Genomic DNA, 19,579 nt, shown 5'->3' with positions numbered 1-19,579 from the left:
GAGGAGGAGGAGGAGGAGGAGGAGGAGGAGGAGGAGGAGGAGGAGGAGGAGGAGGAGGAAGAAGAGCTGACGCTGGGCTGGAGCATGGCTGCTGTTGGGCCGAGCTCCAGCTGGAGGGACCCCTCGTCAGGGGCGGCAGAGCCGGGGGGGCTGGGTGAGGAGGGCTGGGCAGGGGGCACCGGCCCCGCTCCCCCTGCCAGGCCCCAGCTCTTTCTATGGGGTGGACAGATCCTGATGCTACACTAGGCTCCAGAGCCCCCACCACCCAGGAATCCCCAGCCCTGGGGACGCCCCAGCCTTGGAGATCCCCTTTTCCAGGACCCAGCACCTCCCTGGAGCAGGGGGTGCCCATGGCTGAGGGACCCTCTGGACTGTGGGACCTCAGAGCACTGGTGTCCTCACACTTCTCTGGGGACATTTACTGCCTGGCCTCTGTCTGTCCATCTGTCTCTCCTGCCACCCACCCCTGCCACTGTCCACCTGTAGGTCTGGAGGACCCTGACCCCCAAATCTAAAGGAAATCACTCCTAATGAGCTGGACCATCCAACCACACTCCAAACAACCCAACCAGCAAAGTCAACCCAAATACCCCAACCCAAATACCCCAACTCATGAACCCCAACCACCAACCCAAATGCCCCAACCCAACAACCCAAACAGCCTCACCAACCCCAACCCCAACCCGACAACTCCAACAACCCAAATAATCCAACCCATGAACCCCAACCACCAACTGCAACCCAACAACCCCAACCCAGCCCAGCCCCAGCCCCACAACTCCAACAACCTGAGTTTCCCAACTCAAAAACCCCAACCACCAACCCAAATACCCCAATCCAAAATCTCAAATACTCCAACCCAACTGACCCCCCCAACACAAACAGCCCCAACAACCCAAATACCCCAGCCTGACCCACCAACCCCAACCACTGACCCAATACCCAAAGGCCCTGAGAACCCCACCCAAAAACTTCAACCACCAGCCCACCAACTCAAATACTCCAACCACCCACCCCAACCATCACCCCCAACCCAACAGCCCCAATCAGTGCCCGATTTCCCACTGGAAATGAGACCCCCGAGCCCAGCAGTGGCAGCGGGTTGGTGCCAGGTGTGCCCTTTGGGACCCTATCACCCTTCCTGCTGGTAGGGGACACCCCACAGTTCTGGCCCCCAAAACCCGCCAAACCTTCACCCTGATCCCTACCGGGGGGCTCCTGGCATTTTCACACCCCCCCATTTTGGGGTGCAGCACCCCCAGGGCACCCCCAGGACACCCCCTGCACCTTGGGGTTGGCAGCTGGGGGGGGGCTGGAGGGTGCGAGGCTGGTGCTGGCAGCCCCACACCCTGGCCACGTGGCACCAGAGCCACCGTCCCCACCAGGCCCCGGGCTCTGGTCCAGCCACAGCCGATGAGGTCACCAGGAGAGATCCCAGCCAGGCTCTGGAGCGCGGGAGCTCTCGCGTTCCCATTCCTGTCCCTCTCCCATCCCCAGGCATCTTCCCAGACCCAACCTATCCCCATCCCGTCCCCAACCCCATTCCTATCCCCATACCATCCTCATCCTTGTCCCAGTCCCTGTCCCGTCCCACCCCAATCCCCATCCTTGTCCCCATTCCCCTCCTTGTCTCCAGTCCTGACCCCACCCCCTGCCCCAAGAAATAAATCCAGCAGATCCTGGGGATGCTTTTCCTGGGGGTTCAGGGATGAGCAACCCCCTCCCTAGGGGGTGTTTGGGAATGTGGGGTGCTCAGGGTAACCCCACATCCCTTCCAGTCCCACATTCCGACTGGGATAGGGCTGGGGAGCATTTCCCTATCCCTGAACTGACCTGGGGAGGTTTGGGGGGGGGGCAGAAAATTCTTCAATGAAACTGAAGAAAAAGGGAAAAAAAAAAAAGGAATAAAAAGGAAAAAAAAAAGGGAGCAGGGAAGCGAACTGGGAACGGAAAATGTTCAGCATGGAGCTCGGCCCTCAGAGTTTCCATCCTGGCTCTGTGAGCCCAGACTGTGGGGGCCCGAGCTGGGCTGCTGCTCCCTGCCTGGGTATCCCCCCTTTCCCCAAATCCCCCAAGCCCAAAAAGCCCCTGTCCATCCCCAACCCTGCTCAGGACCCAGGTCTTGGGATGAGGGTGAAGATGAGGGAGTGAGGCCCCCAGAAGTGGGATGTGGGAGTGCAGATGGGTGAGGGATGACTCCCCCTGCCACGGTCTGAATATGGGGCGATTTGGGGGTACAGATGGGGGGAATGAGCCCCCCCCGGATGGATCCAGGCCTGGAATTTGGGGGTGCAGATGCAGGGGGATGAGCCCCCCAGGAGGGTCCCAGCCCTGAATGGGGGGATGGAGACCTGGGGAGACGACCCCCCAGGAAAGACCCAGACTTGAACACGGGGAGAATATGGGGGTTCAGATGGGGGAGAGGACCCCCTTGAAGGATCCCAACCCCGGATGTGGGGGTTCAGATGGAGAGAATGAGCCCCCCAGGAGGGTCCCAACCCTGGGAGGGGGCTCGCCCGAACCCCCAGTCCTGCTGGACCCATCCCAGGCAGAGGGACCTGCCAAGCAGGATTAGATTCTCTCCTCAACCCGGGGGTCCCTGATCCTGTTCCAACCCCCCCCCCCCCAGCCGCCGGTGCCCCCGCCGAGGCGCGGCGTGGCGTTGGCATCCCGGAGGCCAATTTAGCAATTTTCCCTGGAAATAGCCGGGGAGTCGCGGCCCGTGATTACGGGGTTCTGCCCTGACGCCACAATTGAGGGCGCCGAGGGCCGGACGGGCCACCAGGAATAGCCGGGGCGGTGCCGGGCTGCGGCCGCGGGCGGGGGGAGGACACTGGGGCAGCGAGTCGCCCACCACGTCCCCATGGAGCGGGGGAAAAGAGGGGGGTCGAGGTGCTTCAGGTCCGAGAAGGGTGGGGCGTCTGGGAACATCCCCCTCCAGGGGTTCTTGGTGCTGGCAAGGCGGGTTTGGGGACACCGGGGACACCCTTGGGAGAGGGGGGGTCCTACTGTGGAGACATCAGTGGGGGGAATCCCCCTTCCACGGGGACAAACACCTGCGTGTCACCACCTTGCAGGACACCATCCTCATCCTCACTGCGACCACCACTGAGGTGGGGGGACCTGTCTTTTGAGGGGTGAGAAGGGGGCGATAGTGGCGGGATGGGGGAGACCTATGGGTCGGAGCGGCTCCCGGGGCTGTGGAGCGGGGAACAGGGAAGCGGGGCGGGGGGGGGGGGGGGGGGAGAAAAAAGGGAATTAATCCGATCCATGTGTCTGGGCTGTCGAGGGGAGTTAACTCGCTCCAGATGCCGGCGCCTGCTCCAGCTCCTCGGCAAACAAACCCCCGCGCCCTCCTCTCCCTACCCCCCACTGCACCCCGCTTTTCAGTAGGTCCTACCCAACAGGGATGAGGGAGCTGCCCCCTTCCACCCTTCCCACTTTCCCCAGGGAGCAACCCCTGTCCTGGAGGTGGTCGGACAATTTTTGGGGCATCCACTGATTTTTTGGGGGCCCATAAACTTTTAGGGGCATCCAGCAAATTTTTGGGGTGTCCACCAAATTTTTGAGTTGTCCACCAGATTTTTGGAGTGTCCACTAACTTTTTGGAGCATCCACTGTATTTTTGGAGCATCCACCACCTTTTGGCATGACTGGTGAGTTTTTTGGGTGACCCCCAATTTTTTGGGGTGACCTCCATCTTTTTTGGTGTGCCCACCTCCATTCCCTCACCTCCAGCCACATGCCCAGTTTGCACCAGTAAAACCAGTCTGGGGTGTGCAGGAAAGGCTCTGGGATTCCCCCAAAACTGAGGGGAGGCTGCATGTGACACCAACCTCCCCCAAACACTCCCTAAGAGCAGGAGGGTCCCAGGTGGGTGCCACCCCTCTCAGCATCCCACGGGAGCCCAGGCCTGTTCTTGGCATCTCCCATCCCACTTCCAAGGATCCTAATGACTTTTCCAGCCTTTTTTTTTATATATATTCTTCTTCTTTATTATTTTTTTTATTTATTTAAAGTGGGAATTCTTCCCTTTTCCCAGCCCCCAACCCTTTCTCCAAGTCCTCCTGCATTCCTGGGGCGGGTGTCTGGGGGTTGATGAGGTGGCATCATCCCGTCCTTCACCCCCCCCCCCCCCCTTGCTTTTTTATTTCCCCTCCCTCTCCATACATATATATTTATTAAAAAAAATAAAAAACCCTCCGATGACATTCTTTTCTTTTCTGTCATGCTGCAAAAATTAAAGACACATCTTCAGGCTGGAGCCTGGCCAGGCTTTTCGAGTTGCCGAGGCAGGATTGGAGGAGGCTTTGCCTGCAACGTGTCTCGGATTCATGGATACAAGGCTGGAACGGGGGCCAGCTGCTGCCGGCCCCAGGGACACGCGTGTGCGTGGGCATGTGTGTGACTCCCCCCCTCCTCGGGTGTCTTTGATTTTGTTGCATTTTATTGAATTTCATCGCAGGGAAAATAAAAAGTCCCCCGGACAAGTTGGTGGCGCGAGGAGGGGGCGATGTGTCAACCCCGCCTCCCCCTCCCCCCCCCAGTTATTTCATTGTTAAATTGTTTTGGCTTGTGTTTTTCCTGAAGAAAAATAAGGAAATGTCTTAGTGGGAGCTTCTGCTCCGACGTGGTTTTGCTCTGCAATGAGCTCAGTGCTCCCAGTGCTCCCAGTAATCCTCGGAGCCTGCAAGCCCTCGGCGTAGTGGTAGGTCAGACAAGTGGAGTAACCCCAGTACTCCCAGTATTCCCAGTGTTCCCAGTGCTCCAAGTAATCCACTGAGCCTGCAAGCCCTCAGCATAGTGGCAGCAGAGATAAGGAGAGTGAGCCCAGTGCTGCTGGTATTCCAAGTATTCCCAGTATTCCCAGTAATCCACTGTGCCTGCAAGCCCTCGCAGAGTGGCAGTGAGGACAAACAGAGTGCTCCCAGTTCTCCCAGTATTCCCCGTGCTCCCAGTATTTTCCTGAGCCTACAAGCCCTCGACATAGAGGTTGGGGGAATGAGTGGAATGAGCCCAGTGCTCCCAGTATTCCCAGTGTCCCACTGAGCCTGCAAACCATCAGGACAGCGGTGGGGGGAACAAGCAGAGGTGCAAGAGCAGAATTCAGCTCTCCCACTGCTCCCAGAATGCCCAGTATTCTGCTGAGTCTGCAAAAATCCTCAGCATATTGAGGGGGGGACCAAACGGAGTGAGCCCAGTGCTCCCAGTATTCCCATTATCCTGCTGAGCCTGCAAACTCTCAGTATAGTAGTGGAAGCAGAGGTGTGAGGGCTGAACCCAGCTCTCCCAGTGCTCCCAGAATTCCCAGTATTCCAATTAGCCTGCAAACTCTCAGCATAGTGGTGGGAGGGACAACAAGAGTGAGCCCAGTGCTCCCAGTACTCCCAGTATCCCCAGTATCCTGATAAGCCTGCAAGCCTAGTGACAGGGGGTACACAAGCTAAGTAAGCTCCATTCTCCCAGTGCTCCCAGTATTTCCAGTATTCCATGATCCCACAAACCCTCAGCATAGCATGGGGGGCACAAGCACAAGCGCAAGGGCTAAACCCATCCCTTCTCTTCTTCCCAGTCCCATTTCCCACCCCACTCCTTAAAAATCCCCCCTGAAACACGGGAGTGCCCCCCTGGGGTGCCACATTGCCCATACGGGGCTCCTTCCCCCCCCTCCATTCCCGAGCTCCCGGCCCTGGTAAATACGTCGATTTTTTTGGCATGTAATTACACCCTCCCCAAATTGCACGGTAGGTTGTGGATTATTGTCCAGGAACTTTTGCTTTTTCCAACCAACGTGGCTCCTTCAAATGTGGAAACGGTGGTGGAGGCGGGCCAGGGGGGGGAGAGAGGGGAGAGGGATGGCCAGGAGTGAGGGGATCAAGGGAAAGGAAGGGAAAAGATGGAAAGAAAGAGCTAACAGAAAAAAATCAAGCCGGTGTTTTTTTGGGGTGTTTGTGGCTCTTGGAGGGGTTTTGGGGTGTCCATGGGTTGGGGGGATGCCCATCCAAGGGATGCTCTGGGGGTTGAGGGTTGGTGGTCTTGGCCCTGCACTGTGATGGGGGTTTAGATGAGGGGGGATGGTGAGTGGGTGGGTTTTGGGGATCCCTAAGTGCAGGGTTGGGTGCCAGGTAGGGGTTTGCAGGGTCTTGCCCCCCCCTCCTTGGTACAGCACTAGGCGTCACATGGCACCGGGGTCCCCAAAGTGCCACGTGCCACATCTCCTTGTCCCCACCCCGCCCCGCCACATCCATTCCCCCAAAACACCTCAGAGTGTGCCAAAACCCCCCCCAAAAATCACAACCCCTCTCAAAAAACCACCCCAAACCCCCTTGAAACCCCCATCCCACCATTCCCTTCCCATCCACCCCACAGCCGCCACTGCAGCCCTGCTTGGGGACAACACGCGTGTACATGTCCGTGTGCGTGTGCATGGACAGACAGGAGGGGGGTGTGCAAGGGGTACCCCCCGACTCGCTGGGTGCCTCTGATTGGCCGAGGGGCCGTCCAAAATTCCCTGGTTGCAATGGGTCCCACCTCTTGCCGCTGCCGCACCGTATATAAGGGCAGGCAAAGAAGTGGGCAAAGGGCAGTAGGAAGTTTCTGCTGGGGTCTGGATTTGGAGCTCCAGGGTTGGATCGGCCCCGTATGACCCCAACCTAAGAACAAAAGAGACCCAAAGAGTCTACATGTCTAATATTTAGACATGTTCAGCTTTGTGGATTCTCGGTTACTGCTGTTGATAGCAGCAACTGTACTACTCACCCGCGGGCAAGGAGAAGAAGACAGTGAGTAGCCGGCGCTGGGTGATGGTCTTCACCCCGGTGGGATGTGGGATGTGGGGTGGGATGGGGTCTGGTGGCATCAGCGACCCTTGGTCCGGCTGCCTTGGTGTGGGGAAGGAGGAAATCAGGGTTGGCACGCAGAGCAGAGAGGGAAAATCAGGGGGAAAGTAGGGAAATTAGGGAAAAACTTTTTAAAAAAACGAACAAAAATGGGCTTGAGGCGATTTGGAGTTGGGGTAAAAGGGGTTTAGGGGGGCTGTGGCCGTGTGGAGAGTCGGGGCGCCCTGCCAAGAGCAGGGAGGGAAGAAAGGGTGGAGAGGAGCCGGCGGGGAAGGAGGGAGCCGGGACGGAGGGGAGGAGGAGGAGGAGACCGGGAAAGGAAAGGAAGGGAAAGGGGGGAAAGAGCGCGGGAGAGAGGAGAGGGGGGAGAGGAGGGAGAAGGGGGGGGCCAGCCCCGGGATCTGCGAAAGCCATCAGGAAAGAATTAGAAAAGTCTCGGATGATTCATAAGCAAAATGTTTCGGCAGCCGAGGGAGCTGCCAGGGACGGGGGACGGGGGCACGACTGGGGGTGACCCCCCCACTGCCATGTCCCCTCTGTGCCCCACTGCCACCTGCAGGAGGGGGACACGGGGGGAGGCTGAGGCAGCACCAGGCCCGGGTGCCCATCCCTTTTTACCCAATTTTGTCGGGTTTGGGGGGGATTTTTTTGGTGCTTTTTTTTTAACACCTTATTTTTTTTTTAATTCTTCATTTTGCATTGACAACATCCATCCTGCATTTCCCATTCTCCGTTTCCCATTCCCCTTTTCCCAATCCTGCATTTCCCATTCTACATTTTTTACCTTTTTTTTATTCCAATTTCTGCCTTTTTTTCCATTGGAATTTTGCATTTTCCATCCCCTCCCTTTTTTTTAATTTTTTTTTTAACTTTTTATTTCCCTTTGCCTTTTTTTCCTCGTTTGCTTTTTTTATCCCCTTTGCCTTTTTTTTTTTTTTCCCTTCCCGAGTGGGCTTCCACGAGCTGACCCAGCCCCTCGCCCCCTCCCCAGGACCCTTCCCCACCATGGGGCCACCCCCGGGCTCTGGCGGGCCGCCCTGCCCTCCCCTCCCCTCCCCACGCCAGCCCCCGCCTGCTTCCACTCTCTGTCCTCCCATTCCCCAATCCCATCTGGCCTGATCCAGCCCTATCCCGCAGCCGCCTGGATCTAATTTCAGCCCAGACGTTGGGGCCAACCCACCCCGTCCCATCCCAGTCCCATCCCCGTCTCATCCCGCCCCATCCCGCCCCATCCCACCCCATCCTTGTCGCCGTCCTCCCGCGGACGGCGGGGACCCCCCTGCCTTTTTTTGGGGGGGGATGTTTGCCTTGGCCCCATCCGCCCGCGGGACGCAGAGAGTGGCTGGAGGGATTTTTTTTTTTTTTTTTGTTTAAATTCCAGCGTATGTGGGAAGAGTTTATTGTGGAGCTTTTTCCTGTGTCACCGCGATGGGCTGATGAGAACCAGATGAAGGGAGAAACACTGCAGAAGCAAAGAGGGGGATGAAGGGAGGGGAGAGGAGGGGAGGGGAGGGGGAGAACCAGACGGGATCCACTCTCCCCTCCGTCCTGACGCTTCCTCCTGCCCTGCCCCTGTGTCCCAGTCCAAACTGGGAGTTGCGTACAGGATGGGCTAACGTACAACGACAAGGATGTGTGGAAACCAGAACCCTGCCAGATCTGCGTCTGCGATAGCGGCAACATCCTCTGCGACGAGGTGATCTGCGAGGACACCTCCGACTGTCCCAACGCCGAGATCCCCTTCGGAGAATGCTGCCCCATCTGTCCCGACACCGACGGTACAGTGGCGTGTCCCCCAGAGCTCTCCGACTGCCGAGTTATCCGTCCAGGGGGTCCTTGAGGACCAGTGGGGCTCAGTGTCCCCCCCACTCCCCATGTCTGGGCTGTTGGGTGGGTGTGGGATTGGTGGGTGATGTTGGGCTGCTCTGAATGCCCCTTTTTCCTCCCACAGCCTCCCCTGTCTACCCAGAAAGTGCTGGAGTAGAGGTAAAGGCTTCCCCAAAATTAATCCCCCAAAACCTCCCGACATCCCCCCTCCCCCCGTATTTTTGGAGACCCCCTTTTCTAACCATCTGTTTTATCTCTCCACCACAGGGTCCTAAAGGAGACACCGGCCCCAAAGGAGATAGGGTGGGTATCACCCCTGCCCCAGGGTAGGCATCACCCCTGGGACCCCCGGCCTGCTGGGGCTCACCCTCCTCTTCTCTCCCCCCAGGGACTCCCCGGCCCCCCCTGGCAGAGATGGTATCCCTGGACAGCCTGGTCTCCCGGGACCCCCAGGCCCTCCAGGGCCCCCAGGCCTCGGCGGAGTGAGTATGGGGGGTCCTCAGTGATGCAGCCCCCCCCGGGGGTCCCACGCCCTGCTCACCCCCTGCTCTCTCTCTCCTCCCACAGAACTTCGCTCCCCAAATGTCCTACGGCTACGATGAGAAAGCCGGGGGGATGGCTGTGCCTGGGCCCATGGTGAGCATGGGGAGGGACATGGGGGGGGGACACAGGGGGGCACAGGGGAACATGGGGGAGCACAAGGGGCACGGGGGGCAGAGGGGGCACGGGGGGTGGAGGGTCAAGCTGGGTGAGGTGCCAGAAGTGCTTCACGTGTTGATGATGCCACTGAGTGTCATGAGATGGGAGGACTGGGGAGGGATGTTGGGCCTGGAGGGGATGGGGACAGGGTCAGGATGGTGATGGGGTGGCAGTGAGGACAGGGATGGAGTGGCAATGGGGGGGGACATGGTGATGGAGTGTCAAAGCTGACGGTGATGGGGTGGCAATGAGGAACTGGGCATGGGGGGTGATGGGGACAGGGAGGGGAACGGGGTCAGGGTGGTGATGTGGTGGCAGTAGAGGCAGGGATGGGGTGGCACTGGGGACAGGGAATGGGGGGTGATGGGAACAGGGATGGGGTGACAATAGGGACAGGGAATGGGTGGGTATAGGGACAAGAATGGGGTCAGGGACAAGCACAGGGAATGGGTGGGGAGAGGGACAGGGATGCAGACAGGGACAGGGATGGGGACAGGGATGAGGTGGCAATGGGGACAAGGAATGGATGGAGATGGGAACAGGGATGGGGGCATGGTGTGGGGGTGGCAATGGGCACAGTGATGGGGTGGCAATAGGGGCAGGGATGGGGTGGCAGTGGGGACAGGGAATGGGGGTGATGGGGACAAGGAGGGAGTGGTTTTGGGGCAGTGATGAGTGGAGATGTGCAGAGCAGTGGGATGGTGGTGGGGTGGCAGTGAGGCTCACTGGGTGCAGCAGTGGGGTGTTGATGGGGACAGGGAAGGGTTGGCAATAGAGAGAGGGTGACAAGGCACCCCCTCCTCACTTTTCCATTCTCCCCTAGGGCCCAGCCGGTCCCCGTGGTCTGCCTGGCCCTCCCGGTGCTCCTGTGAGTGTCTCCTCTTCCTCTCCCCTTGATTTTGGGGACAAGAAACCCCCAAGGCCCCTTTGGGTGGGATGGGCTGGGGGATGTCTCATCCTTCCTGGCAGCTACGGAAGCACGTGGGCACACACGTCCTCATGCCACCATACTGGAGGACACTTCCATGGTCACTGGGGGCTTCAGGCCCAAACTTCTCACTTTCTAACCCATTTTCTCATTTTTTCCCCCCTTTTTTCCCCTCAGGGTCCTCAAGGTTTCCAAGGTCCCCCTGGTGAACCTGGAGAGCCTGGTGCTTCTGTGAGTCTTGCCACCTCCTGCTCCAGCTGATGTCCTCTGGGCATGGGGACAATGCTACTGGTTCCCAGCCCTGGCTGTGGCCACACTGTCCCTGCTTTGGGATCCGTGGGAACGGGGCTGGCAGAGCCTGACTCTGCCCAGGGTGGGTGGCAGGGCGACAGCGGACAGCTGTCACCCACAACATCCTCACTGCTGCCCTACATCTCTCCTAGGGTCCCATGGGTCCCCGTGGTCCCGCTGGCCCCCCTGGCAAGAACGGAGATGACGTAAGTGGCCTGTCCGTGGAGTCCCCCCTCAGTTTGGGGCCCGGTGGCCCTGACAGCCCCTCCAGGTGAGCAGGAGCTGCCTGGCTTGGGGACATGCCACCAACCTGGTGTCCTTCTCCCTAGGGTGAAGCTGGAAAGCCCGGCCGCCCCGGAGAGCGTGGTCCCCCCGGCCCCCAGGTGAGGTGGCCCCTCAGGACACAGGGACACAGGAGGGGACACCCTACTGTGTTCTGCGGGTGACACCAGCTTTCTGCCCCTTGGGGGCAGGGGTAATGGGGTGCAGGGACAGTCCCCACAACATCTCCATGATCATTTCCCCTTTCCTTCTAGGGTGCCCGTGGTCTCCCAGGCACTGCTGGCTTGCCAGGCATGAAGGGACACAGAGTGAGTCCCCCCTCCAGTGCTTGTGTGATTTAGGGGATGTGGGATTCCAGCATCACCAAAGATCCCTTCCTGACCTCCCACCCCTTCTCTCTCTTGCCACCCAGGGCTTCAGTGGTCTGGATGGTGCCAAGGGTGAGCCTGGACCTGCTGGCCCCAAGGTGAGGAGTGGTGGCAGTGTCACCCCTGTCCTTGGAATGTCCTCGCTGTTCCCTCCTCCCTCCAGAGCAGGTCCCTCATGTTGTCCTTCCCCCCTCCTAGGGTGAGCCCGGCAGCCCTGGAGAGAACGGTGCTCCTGGGCAAATGGTGAGTGCTGGACCCCTGAGGGGCGTGGTGGGGGGGTATGGGCAAGAGGGGATGGGGGTGGGGGTCAAGACCTGATGGGGAATCAGCTCATCCTCAGGGATGCTTCCCCAGGGATTCACCAGGGCGGGAGGGGGATTAACCCCTTGGAAATGTCACTGTGGGCAGGACTGGGGAGAGACAGGGGGCACAGGGATAGGAGGAGGCTCAGAAAGAGGTAAGTGCCCACCTAGGTGACCTAAACATGTCCTAAACATGTCCTGTCCCCTCCCAAGGGTCCTCGTGGTCTTCCTGGCGAGAGAGGCCGTCCTGGTCCATCCGGCCCTGCTGTGAGTATTTGATCTGGGCAGGGCTGAGACCCCCTGCCTGGGGTTTGGGGGGCTGGGGGTCACCTCTCCAACCTGTGGGCATCACTCATGGATGTGTCCTCACCCACAGGGTGCTCGTGGCAACGATGGTGCTCCTGGCGCTGCCGGTCCCCCCGTAAGTAACCTCAAACCCCAAACCCATTCACCCTTCTCCAGAACCTGGAATCACCTCCAGTTTCTCCAGAGAGAGATCCCATCCCAGCTGCACCACGGAAATCCCAGATGGCAGCCAGAGCTCTGCTGCCTGGAAATCCCACCAGTGCCAGGTGTGGGAGGTGGGATCCCTCTTCTGACATGCAGCCTCTCTCCCATTTAGGGTCCAACTGGTCCTGCTGGTCCCCCCGGCTTCCCTGGTGCTGCTGGTGCTAAGGTAGGACCTGCCTGAACATCTCCTGGGCTGGGAGAAACTGGTGGGAACTGGGAGAGTGGGATGGGGAAGAGGACTGAGCACGGCATAGGTTCCCAAGCCCAAAATGCCGTGAGCTGACCACTGCTTGGGACAGATGGGGATGTTCCCAAACAAGTCCCGTGGGCATCTCTCCTGGCTTTGCCTCCATGGGGAAGGAGCTGCAGATGGAGGGGAGGTCAGCCATGTTGGGGATCAGGGAAACCCTCATGCTCATGGCTTATCCTCCCTCCTCTTCCTCCCCAGGGTGAAACTGGTCCCCAGGGAGCTCGTGGCAGTGAAGGTCCCCAAGGTGCCCGTGGTGAGCCCGGTCCCCCCGGCCCTGCTGGTGCTGCTGGTCCTGCTGTAAGTGACATCTGATGGCTCCTTGTCCTTTGACCTCACATCTTGCCAGCCCCGCCATAACCCTCCTCTTCCTCTTTCTCTCCACAGGGCAATCCTGGTGCTGATGGTCAACCTGGTGCCAAGGGTGCAACTGTGAGTGTCCCTCGCTTCCCCTTCCAGCTCCAGGATGAAGGGCTGTGCTGCTTCCTCACACCCTCCTCTGCCTCTTCCAGGGTGCTCCTGGCATTGCTGGCGCTCCTGGTTTCCCCGGTGCCCGTGGTCCCTCCGGACCCCAGGGTCCCAGTGGTGCCCCCGGTCCCAAGGGTAACGCTGTGAGTATCCCTGGACACCTCCATCTTCTTCTTCCTGGGGTTGGATCCCTTTCTCTGCTCCAGCAAGCTGATGTCCTACCTGGAGGTGCCTCCTCTGGTGTCCCCCGGTCCCTGTCAGGGCAGGGTGGTGCCGGGGGGTGACAGATGCTGAGCACCCTCCTGCCTCTGAGGGGTGATTAGGATGCAGCTCAGGTCTCCCTCTGCTCCTCAATCTGGTGTTAAATGTCTTTTCCTTCTTCTCTCCATCCACTTCCAGGGTGAGCCCGGTGCTCCAGGCAACAAGGGTGACACTGGTGCCAAAGGCGAACCCGTAAGTGATTCCCCAATGTCACCTTGGGGTCTCGGTCCCTCTTGGCCCCAGCACATCCTGTGGGTGCTCATCCCTTTGTCTCCTCCCCCAGGGTCCCGCTGGTGTCCAAGGTCCCCCCGGCCCTGCTGGTGAGGAAGGCAAGAGAGGAGCTCGTGGTGAGCCTGGCCCCGCTGGGCTTCCCGGCCCTGCTGGTGAACGTGTGAGTAGAATCATCCCTGTCCCCTCCCTGCCATGTCCCTGTCCCCATCCCCGTCCCCGTGCTGTCCAACCTTTGTGCGTGCTCGACGACACCGTGGTGACATCCCCAGCCCCTCCTCAGGCTACTCCCACCAGTGGCCATGTCCCACACCGGCACACCCTTCCCCTGCACCCCCAAGCCCCCCGAGGCCACCCCGTGTCCCCACTCTGACCCCTCTGGTGTCCCCCGCAGGGTGCTCCCGGCAGCCGCGGTTTCCCTGGCGCTGATGGCATCGCTGGTCCCAAGGTGGGTGCCCGTGTCTGTTTGGATGAAAAAGTCGCGTCATAGGGGCTATGGGGACGCTGAGCATTGTCACCTGTCCCAAGCAGTGGCCAGACCGGCTCTGTGCCGCTGCCACTGCTCCTGCCCTGCCCCCGGGTGCTGTCCCGCAGTCAGAGTAACCCCTGTCCCCTCTCCCACCCTTCCCAGGGTCCCCCCGGCGAGCGCGGCTCCCCCGGCCCCGTCGGCCCCAAAGGATCTCCTGGTGAAGCTGGACGCCCCGGGGAACCCGGCCTCCCCGGTGCCAAGGTGAGCGTGGCAGGGTGGCGGGCACGGTGACACGGTGGCAGCGGCAGCAACGAGCCACGTTGATGGATGCCGGCTGTCACACCCCGTGCCAACAGAGAAGCTGCTTTCCAGGATACTCCCGTTCTCTGGAGCATCTCCTGGGATACCTGAGCTCCTGACCCACTTCCCATTCCCTTGCAGGGTCTGACTGGAAGCCCCGGGAGCCCCGGTCCCGACGGCAAGACTGGCCCCCCTGTAAGTTGTCCCCGCTGTCCCCACTGATGTCCCCTCCTCCCTTGGCTCACCGCGGGCTCAGCTGATGGGGCTCTGGCTCCCCCCATAACAGGGTCCCGCTGGTCAAGACGGTCGCCCCGGCCCCCCCGGCCCCCCCGGCGCCAGAGGTCAAGCCGGTGTGATGGGATTCCCTGGTCCCAAAGGTGCTGCGGTGAGTGTGACACCCCCCCTCGGGGGGCTGCCAGGGTGATGCTGCACCCTGGTCCGTGAGGGATCCCACCCAACGGCCACTGCCACCACCTGGGACGGTGGCTGTGGTGGGCAGATGGCTCAGGGGACCTGTCCCGTCCCCCCCCGGTGTCATCACAGGTCTCATTCTGCTCTCTTTTTAGGGTGAGCCCGGCAAACCTGGCGAGAGAGGCGCTCCCGGTCCCCCCGGTGCGGTGGTGAGTATTTGCTGGAGCACAAACGGTCTGGTGGGGGCTCGGCAGGGAGAGTCACCCCTGTGTGAGGTGACAGGGGGCATCACCCCAGGATGGGGTGGCAGGGAGAGTCATCCCGGTGTGGGGTGGCAGGGATGGGGTGTGAGATGGCTGAGCGGTGCCAGGGAAAGCCCCAAGGACGAGGAGGGCAGTGGGATGAGGCGTTTGGGACTCCATCCCGGTGGCTACCGGCAGCTTTGGAGTGGGGACAGCAGGGAGGTGACGTGGCCGTGGGCAACTTGCCCCGCGGTGTCTCCCGTCCTTCGAAGGACGCCGTGTGGCCACACCCTTGTTTTGGGGAGGCGGGGGGGGGGGGGGAGGGAGGGACTCACAGAGCTCTGCGGGGGCTGCAGGTCGGGGCCGTGCTCTGAGTACCCTCTTATCCCTCTTCCCCAGGGTGCTGCTGGCAAAGATGGTGAAGTTGGTGCCCAAGGTCCTCCCGGCCCCACTGTGAGTATCCCCCAGCCCCTGGCCACCCACGGCTGTGCTCGGCCACTGAAGAAGGAGCTCAGAAGCTGAGCCTCAATGCTTGTCCTGCCTCCCCCAGGGTCCCGCTGGAGAAAGAGGTGAACAAGGTCCTGCTGGTGCTCCTGGCTTCCAGGTGAGGGGGATAAACCACCCGGGGTGGGGGCGATGTTACCCTTTCCCTCGTCCTCTCTGGTCTCCCACCTCCCTGGTGGTTCATTGCTCCTCTTCTACCTCCCCAGGGTCTGCCCGGCCCCGCTGGCCCCCCCGGAGAGGCTGGCAAGCCTGGTGAGCAGGTGAGTGTGTGGGCGACTTGAGACCCTCCCTGTCCCCTTCCCATGTCCCCTCTCCCAGCTGGGGCTGGAGGGTGTTGATGGGGGATCCCCCCAGTGCCCCCCCCAGGTGATGTGCTCCACGCAGTGGGGGAGCAGTAGGGATCCCAGCCCTGCCCCAGGGATTGAGAGACCCCTGGGGGCACCCTGTGGACCCCTCTGGACCCCTCTGCCCGTCCCCAGTGCCTCCTCTGACTCCACACCCTCTCCTTCCCACACAGGGTGTCCCCGGAGATGTCGGTGCCCCCGGCCCTGCCGGTGCCAGGGTAAGTTGAACCCCGCGGACTCCCCATCGGTTCTTGGTACCCCAAAGCGCCTGACATCCCCCTGATGGCCTCGGCCCTTCTCCTGCCTCCCCCCTCCAGGGTGAGAGAGGTTTCCCTGGTGAACGCGGTGTCCAAGGCCCCCCCGGTCCCCAAGGTCCTCGTGGTGCTAACGGTGCTCCCGGTAATGATGGTGCTAAGGTAGGTGCCAGCTTGGGAATGTCGGGGTGGTGGGTGACTGTCCCCAACTTTTGAGTGCAGCTGTAAAGGGTGATGGGTTTGGCTTTGCTTCTTTGACTGAGGCTGGAACCACGAGGGTTTTGCTGTGCCAGGGTCTTACTTATCCCTCTTTTCTGTCTCTCTTTCCCAGGGTGATGCTGGTGCTCCCGGAGCACCTGGGAGCCAAGGGCCCCCCGGTCTGCAGGGTATGCCTGGAGAACGTGGTGCTGCCGGCCTGCCAGGTGCCAAGGGTGACAGGGTATGTGTCCCCAAACGCCTGTGCCCCCCTCATTGTCTCCTGGGGACTGGATGCATCCCCCAGAACCCTGATGTCCCCATTGTTCCTCTGCTCCCCACCACTTCTGTGCCCCCCTCATCATTCCCTTGGGGCTGGATGTGTCCCCCAGAGCCCCAGTGTCCCCACTACTCCTCTGCTCCCCACCACCCCTGTGCTCCATCTTAGTCCCCTCAGGGCTGGATATGTCCCCAAAACCCCAATGTCCCCATTACTCCTCTGCTCCCCACTATCCCTGTGCTCCCCTCATCAACCCCTTGGGACTGGATGTGCCCCCAAAACCTTGATGTCCCCATTGGTAGCCTGTTCCCCACCACCCCTGTGCCCCCTCCTCATTGTCCCCTCAGGGCTGGATGCGCCCCCAAGCCAAGGCTGGGGGGAAGCAGTGCCCTGGGGAAGGGGGTGCTCAGTGTCACCTCTGTCCCCCTCCAAGTGTGGCCCTTGGGAACAGTCTCTCACTGAGATCCCAGCTCTGGTGAGGAGGAGGATGGTCCCAGCCTCTCCCAGGGACGATGAAGAACCAAGAATGGCTCAGTGCACCCAAGAGAGAGGGAAGAGGGGGCGAACCCCAGTAACCTCCCCAGTAACCCACCATCCTCTTCCTCCCCAGGGTGACCCCGGTCCCAAAGGTGCTGACGGTGCTCCTGGCAAAGACGGTCTCCGAGGTCTGACCGGTCCCATCGGCCCCCCCGGCCCCGCTGGTGCTCCCGGTGACAAGGTAGGGACGTTCACCGGGGACGGATGTGTCCGGCACACGCTGCCACCTCCCCGCCGCAGCCCTGACCTCCTTTTTTTCGGGTTTTCCTCCCCTTTTCCAGGGAGAAGCTGGTCCCCCCGGTCCTGCTGGTCCCACTGGTGCCCGTGGGGCTCCCGTAAGTGTCTCCCCACCCTGAGTGATGGCCCTGCTGTTTGGTCGCCCCTTGGTGACCCTGGTGGCCGTCCCCTGCTCATCTGACTCCGTTCCCTCCCGTCTCTCCCAGGGTGACCGCGGCGAGCCCGGCCCTCCCGGTCCTGCTGGATTTGCTGGCCCCCCTGTAAGTGCAACAGCCTCGCTCCTCCCTGCCTGGGGGTCTGATCCTGCCCCTGCCGGGGAGATGCTGAGCCCCCCGAATCCACCTCTCTCCGTCTCCCACAGGGTGCTGATGGCCAGCCTGGTGCTAAAGGTGAAACTGGGGATGCTGGTGCCAAGGGTGATGCCGGTCCCCCCGGCCCTGCTGGCCCCACTGGTGCTCCTGGACCTGCTGTAAGTTCTTCCAACCCACCCCACACCCCCTTGGGGTCCAGTCCCATGGCACAGCTCACCCCTCACCTCCTCCTCTTCCTCCTCTTCCTCCCCCACAGGGTGCTGTTGGTGCTCCTGGTCCCAAAGGTGCTCGCGGAAGCGCCGGACCCCCTGTAAGTACCAGTCTTGTGGGGATGGGGGGTTTTGGGGACCTCCCCCAGGGCGTGAAAACTCCCCACTGTGTCTCGCTCTACTGCCCCAACACCGTGGGGCACTTCCATTCCTGCAACCCCAAAACTGCCTGGGACATGGCATCGATGTGGGGTGGCTTCATCCCAGGAGGGGGAAAAGCAGAGGGGAAAAGGGAGGGGGTTGCTTTTATGCCCACAAAATCAGCTCTCCAGATGGATCCTGCCCTCTTGGCCACCAGCCAAGGGGTTCCCCCCGTGGCTCCCAGCCAGGGGACAGTCCCCTGGCCCTGTGACACCTGGATCCCACCCCACTGACTCCAGCTTTTCTCCCTTCCAGGGTGCTACTGGTTTCCCTGGTGCTGCTGGACGAGTTGGACCCCCCGGCCCCTCTGTGAGTACCCCCAGGGGGTGAGAGGTGTGGGGGCCAGGAGGGTGCCTGCAACGGGGAACACGGGAGATGCTGGGCACCCATCCAGGCTGCTCCACGCGGCCTCCCTGTCCCAGCTGGCACCGGGATACCCCTGGCCGCCCTTCAGCTGGCAGCCGGGGGGGTCCCGGCCTGCTGCCTGATGGCATCGCCTCCCCTCCCGCCCAGGGGAACATCGGCCTCCCCGGCCCCCCCGGCCCCAGCGGGAAGGAAGGTGGCAAAGGACCCCGTGGTGAGACTGGCCCCGCTGGCCGCCCCGGCGAACCGGGACCCGCCGGCCCCCCCGGCCCCCCCGGCGAGAAGGGCTCTCCTGGCGCTGATGGCCCCATTGTAAGTCAACCCTCCGGTCAGACCCCCTGTGCCGGTCACCCCCCTAGCTGTCCCCTCCGCAGGGAGGGTGGACTTCGCCGCTGCCACCACCCTGAGGCGCTGCTTGTCCCCGCAGGGCGCTCCCGGCACTCCCGGACCCCAAGGTATCGCCGGCCAGCGCGGTGTCGTTGGTCTCCCCGGACAGAGAGGCGAGAGAGGCTTCCCTGGGCTGCCCGGCCCCTCTGTGAGTACCGGAGGGGTCCCCAGGAACAGACAGCGCTGTGAGCCCCGCCGGGGTCTGGCTCACCCCGTGGGCGGGGTGGGATGTTCAGCCGTGTCTGACACCCCCTGTTCCCTCCCCTGCACAGGGTGAACCCGGCAAACAAGGTCCCTCCGGTTCCCCCGGTGAGCGCGGCCCTCCCGGCCCCATGGGCCCCCCCGGCCTGGCTGGACCCCCCGGAGAAGCTGGACGTGAGGTGGGTGGCCGTGGGCATCCATCGGTGTTTGGTGGCACCGACGCCCCCGTGTGTCAGCGTTGGGCTCGTTGTGCTGAGGACTTGCCAGCTCGTGGCACTGGTGGATGCTGCCGTGGCTGGTGCCGTGGCACTGGTGGATGCTGCCGTGGCTGGTGCATGGAGAGGCCCGTCTTGAGCTGAGCAGAGACCCCTCTTCACCCCCCACCATCCCTAACGAGGGTCTTTCCTCCTCCACAGGGTGCTCCTGGTGCTGAAGGTGCCCCCGGCCGGGATGGTGCTGCTGGTCCCAAGGTGAGTGGGCTGTGAGGGGGGCACAGTAGGGGGTGATGGGGTTGTGCTGGCCCACACTGACCTCTCCTCTTCCTCTTCCTCCTCACAGGGTGACCGTGGTGAGACTGGCCCTGCCGGCCCCCCTGGTGCTCCCGGTGCGCCCGGTGCCCCCGGCCCTGTCGGTCCTGCTGGCAAGAATGGAGATCGTGGTGAGACTGTAAGTGCTGCTCTGCCCAGAGTCCCCCTTGTACCCCTCCCTGGCCCAGGGGCACTCCAAGATGGATCCTATTCTGGGGGTCTGGACTTGGGCTCAGCTCTTGCCGCTGTAAGGGTCTTCCCCAGGATGCCAGGGGTCCCACCACCCCTCTCAGTGTAATGCCAGGGGTCCCACCATTCCTCTCAGGGTGATGCCAGGGGTCCCACCACCCCTCTCAG

The 19,579-nt window shown here is 61.5% G+C and overlaps 1 protein-coding gene and 1 long non-coding RNA gene across 2 annotated transcripts in view; one reads left to right on the top strand and one right to left on the bottom strand.

The window, feature by feature from the left end:
• Positions 1-6,578: 6,578 nt before the first annotated feature.
• The window catches only part of COL1A1 (collagen type I alpha 1 chain), a 15,855-nt gene continuing 2,854 nt past the window's right edge, over positions 6,579-19,579 (top strand). The window contains 44 exon segments of the mRNA XM_027668858.1: positions 6,579-6,782; positions 8,423-8,617; positions 8,791-8,825; positions 8,934-8,969; positions 9,055-9,066; positions 9,068-9,148; positions 9,234-9,302; positions 10,189-10,233; positions 10,471-10,524; positions 10,737-10,790; positions 10,914-10,967; positions 11,121-11,174; positions 11,279-11,332; positions 11,433-11,477; positions 11,750-11,803; positions 11,913-11,957; positions 12,159-12,212; positions 12,495-12,593; positions 12,681-12,725; positions 12,806-12,904; positions 13,161-13,214; positions 13,306-13,413; positions 13,645-13,698; positions 13,882-13,980; positions 14,161-14,214; positions 14,306-14,404; positions 14,586-14,639; positions 15,072-15,125; positions 15,223-15,276; positions 15,383-15,436; positions 15,694-15,738; positions 15,838-15,936; positions 16,106-16,213; positions 16,860-16,967; positions 17,068-17,121; positions 17,230-17,283; positions 17,385-17,492; positions 17,591-17,644; positions 18,000-18,053; positions 18,258-18,419; positions 18,535-18,642; positions 18,767-18,874; positions 19,112-19,165; positions 19,254-19,361. Coding sequence (XP_027524659.1) covers positions 6,701-6,782; positions 8,423-8,617; positions 8,791-8,825; positions 8,934-8,969; positions 9,055-9,066; positions 9,068-9,148; positions 9,234-9,302; positions 10,189-10,233; positions 10,471-10,524; positions 10,737-10,790; positions 10,914-10,967; positions 11,121-11,174; positions 11,279-11,332; positions 11,433-11,477; positions 11,750-11,803; positions 11,913-11,957; positions 12,159-12,212; positions 12,495-12,593; positions 12,681-12,725; positions 12,806-12,904; positions 13,161-13,214; positions 13,306-13,413; positions 13,645-13,698; positions 13,882-13,980; positions 14,161-14,214; positions 14,306-14,404; positions 14,586-14,639; positions 15,072-15,125; positions 15,223-15,276; positions 15,383-15,436; positions 15,694-15,738; positions 15,838-15,936; positions 16,106-16,213; positions 16,860-16,967; positions 17,068-17,121; positions 17,230-17,283; positions 17,385-17,492; positions 17,591-17,644; positions 18,000-18,053; positions 18,258-18,419; positions 18,535-18,642; positions 18,767-18,874; positions 19,112-19,165; positions 19,254-19,361 — 3,174 coding nt within the window. The 5' untranslated portion in view covers positions 6,579-6,700.
• On the bottom strand, positions 13,640-19,249 carry LOC113959667. Its single transcript, XR_003531898.1, has 3 exons — positions 19,227-19,249; positions 17,559-17,642; positions 13,640-13,712 (listed from the first exon to the last, which is right to left on the bottom strand). It is a non-coding gene; the product is annotated as an uncharacterized LOC113959667 (long non-coding RNA).

This window comes from Corapipo altera, unplaced genomic scaffold (genome assembly GCF_003945725.1).
Source record: "Corapipo altera isolate COAL_440 unplaced genomic scaffold, ASM394572v1 226, whole genome shotgun sequence".
NCBI lineage: Eukaryota > Metazoa > Chordata > Aves > Passeriformes > Pipridae > Corapipo > Corapipo altera.
The sequence above is the reverse complement of the archived record's forward strand: the minus strand, read 5'-3'. Positions and strand labels throughout refer to the sequence as shown.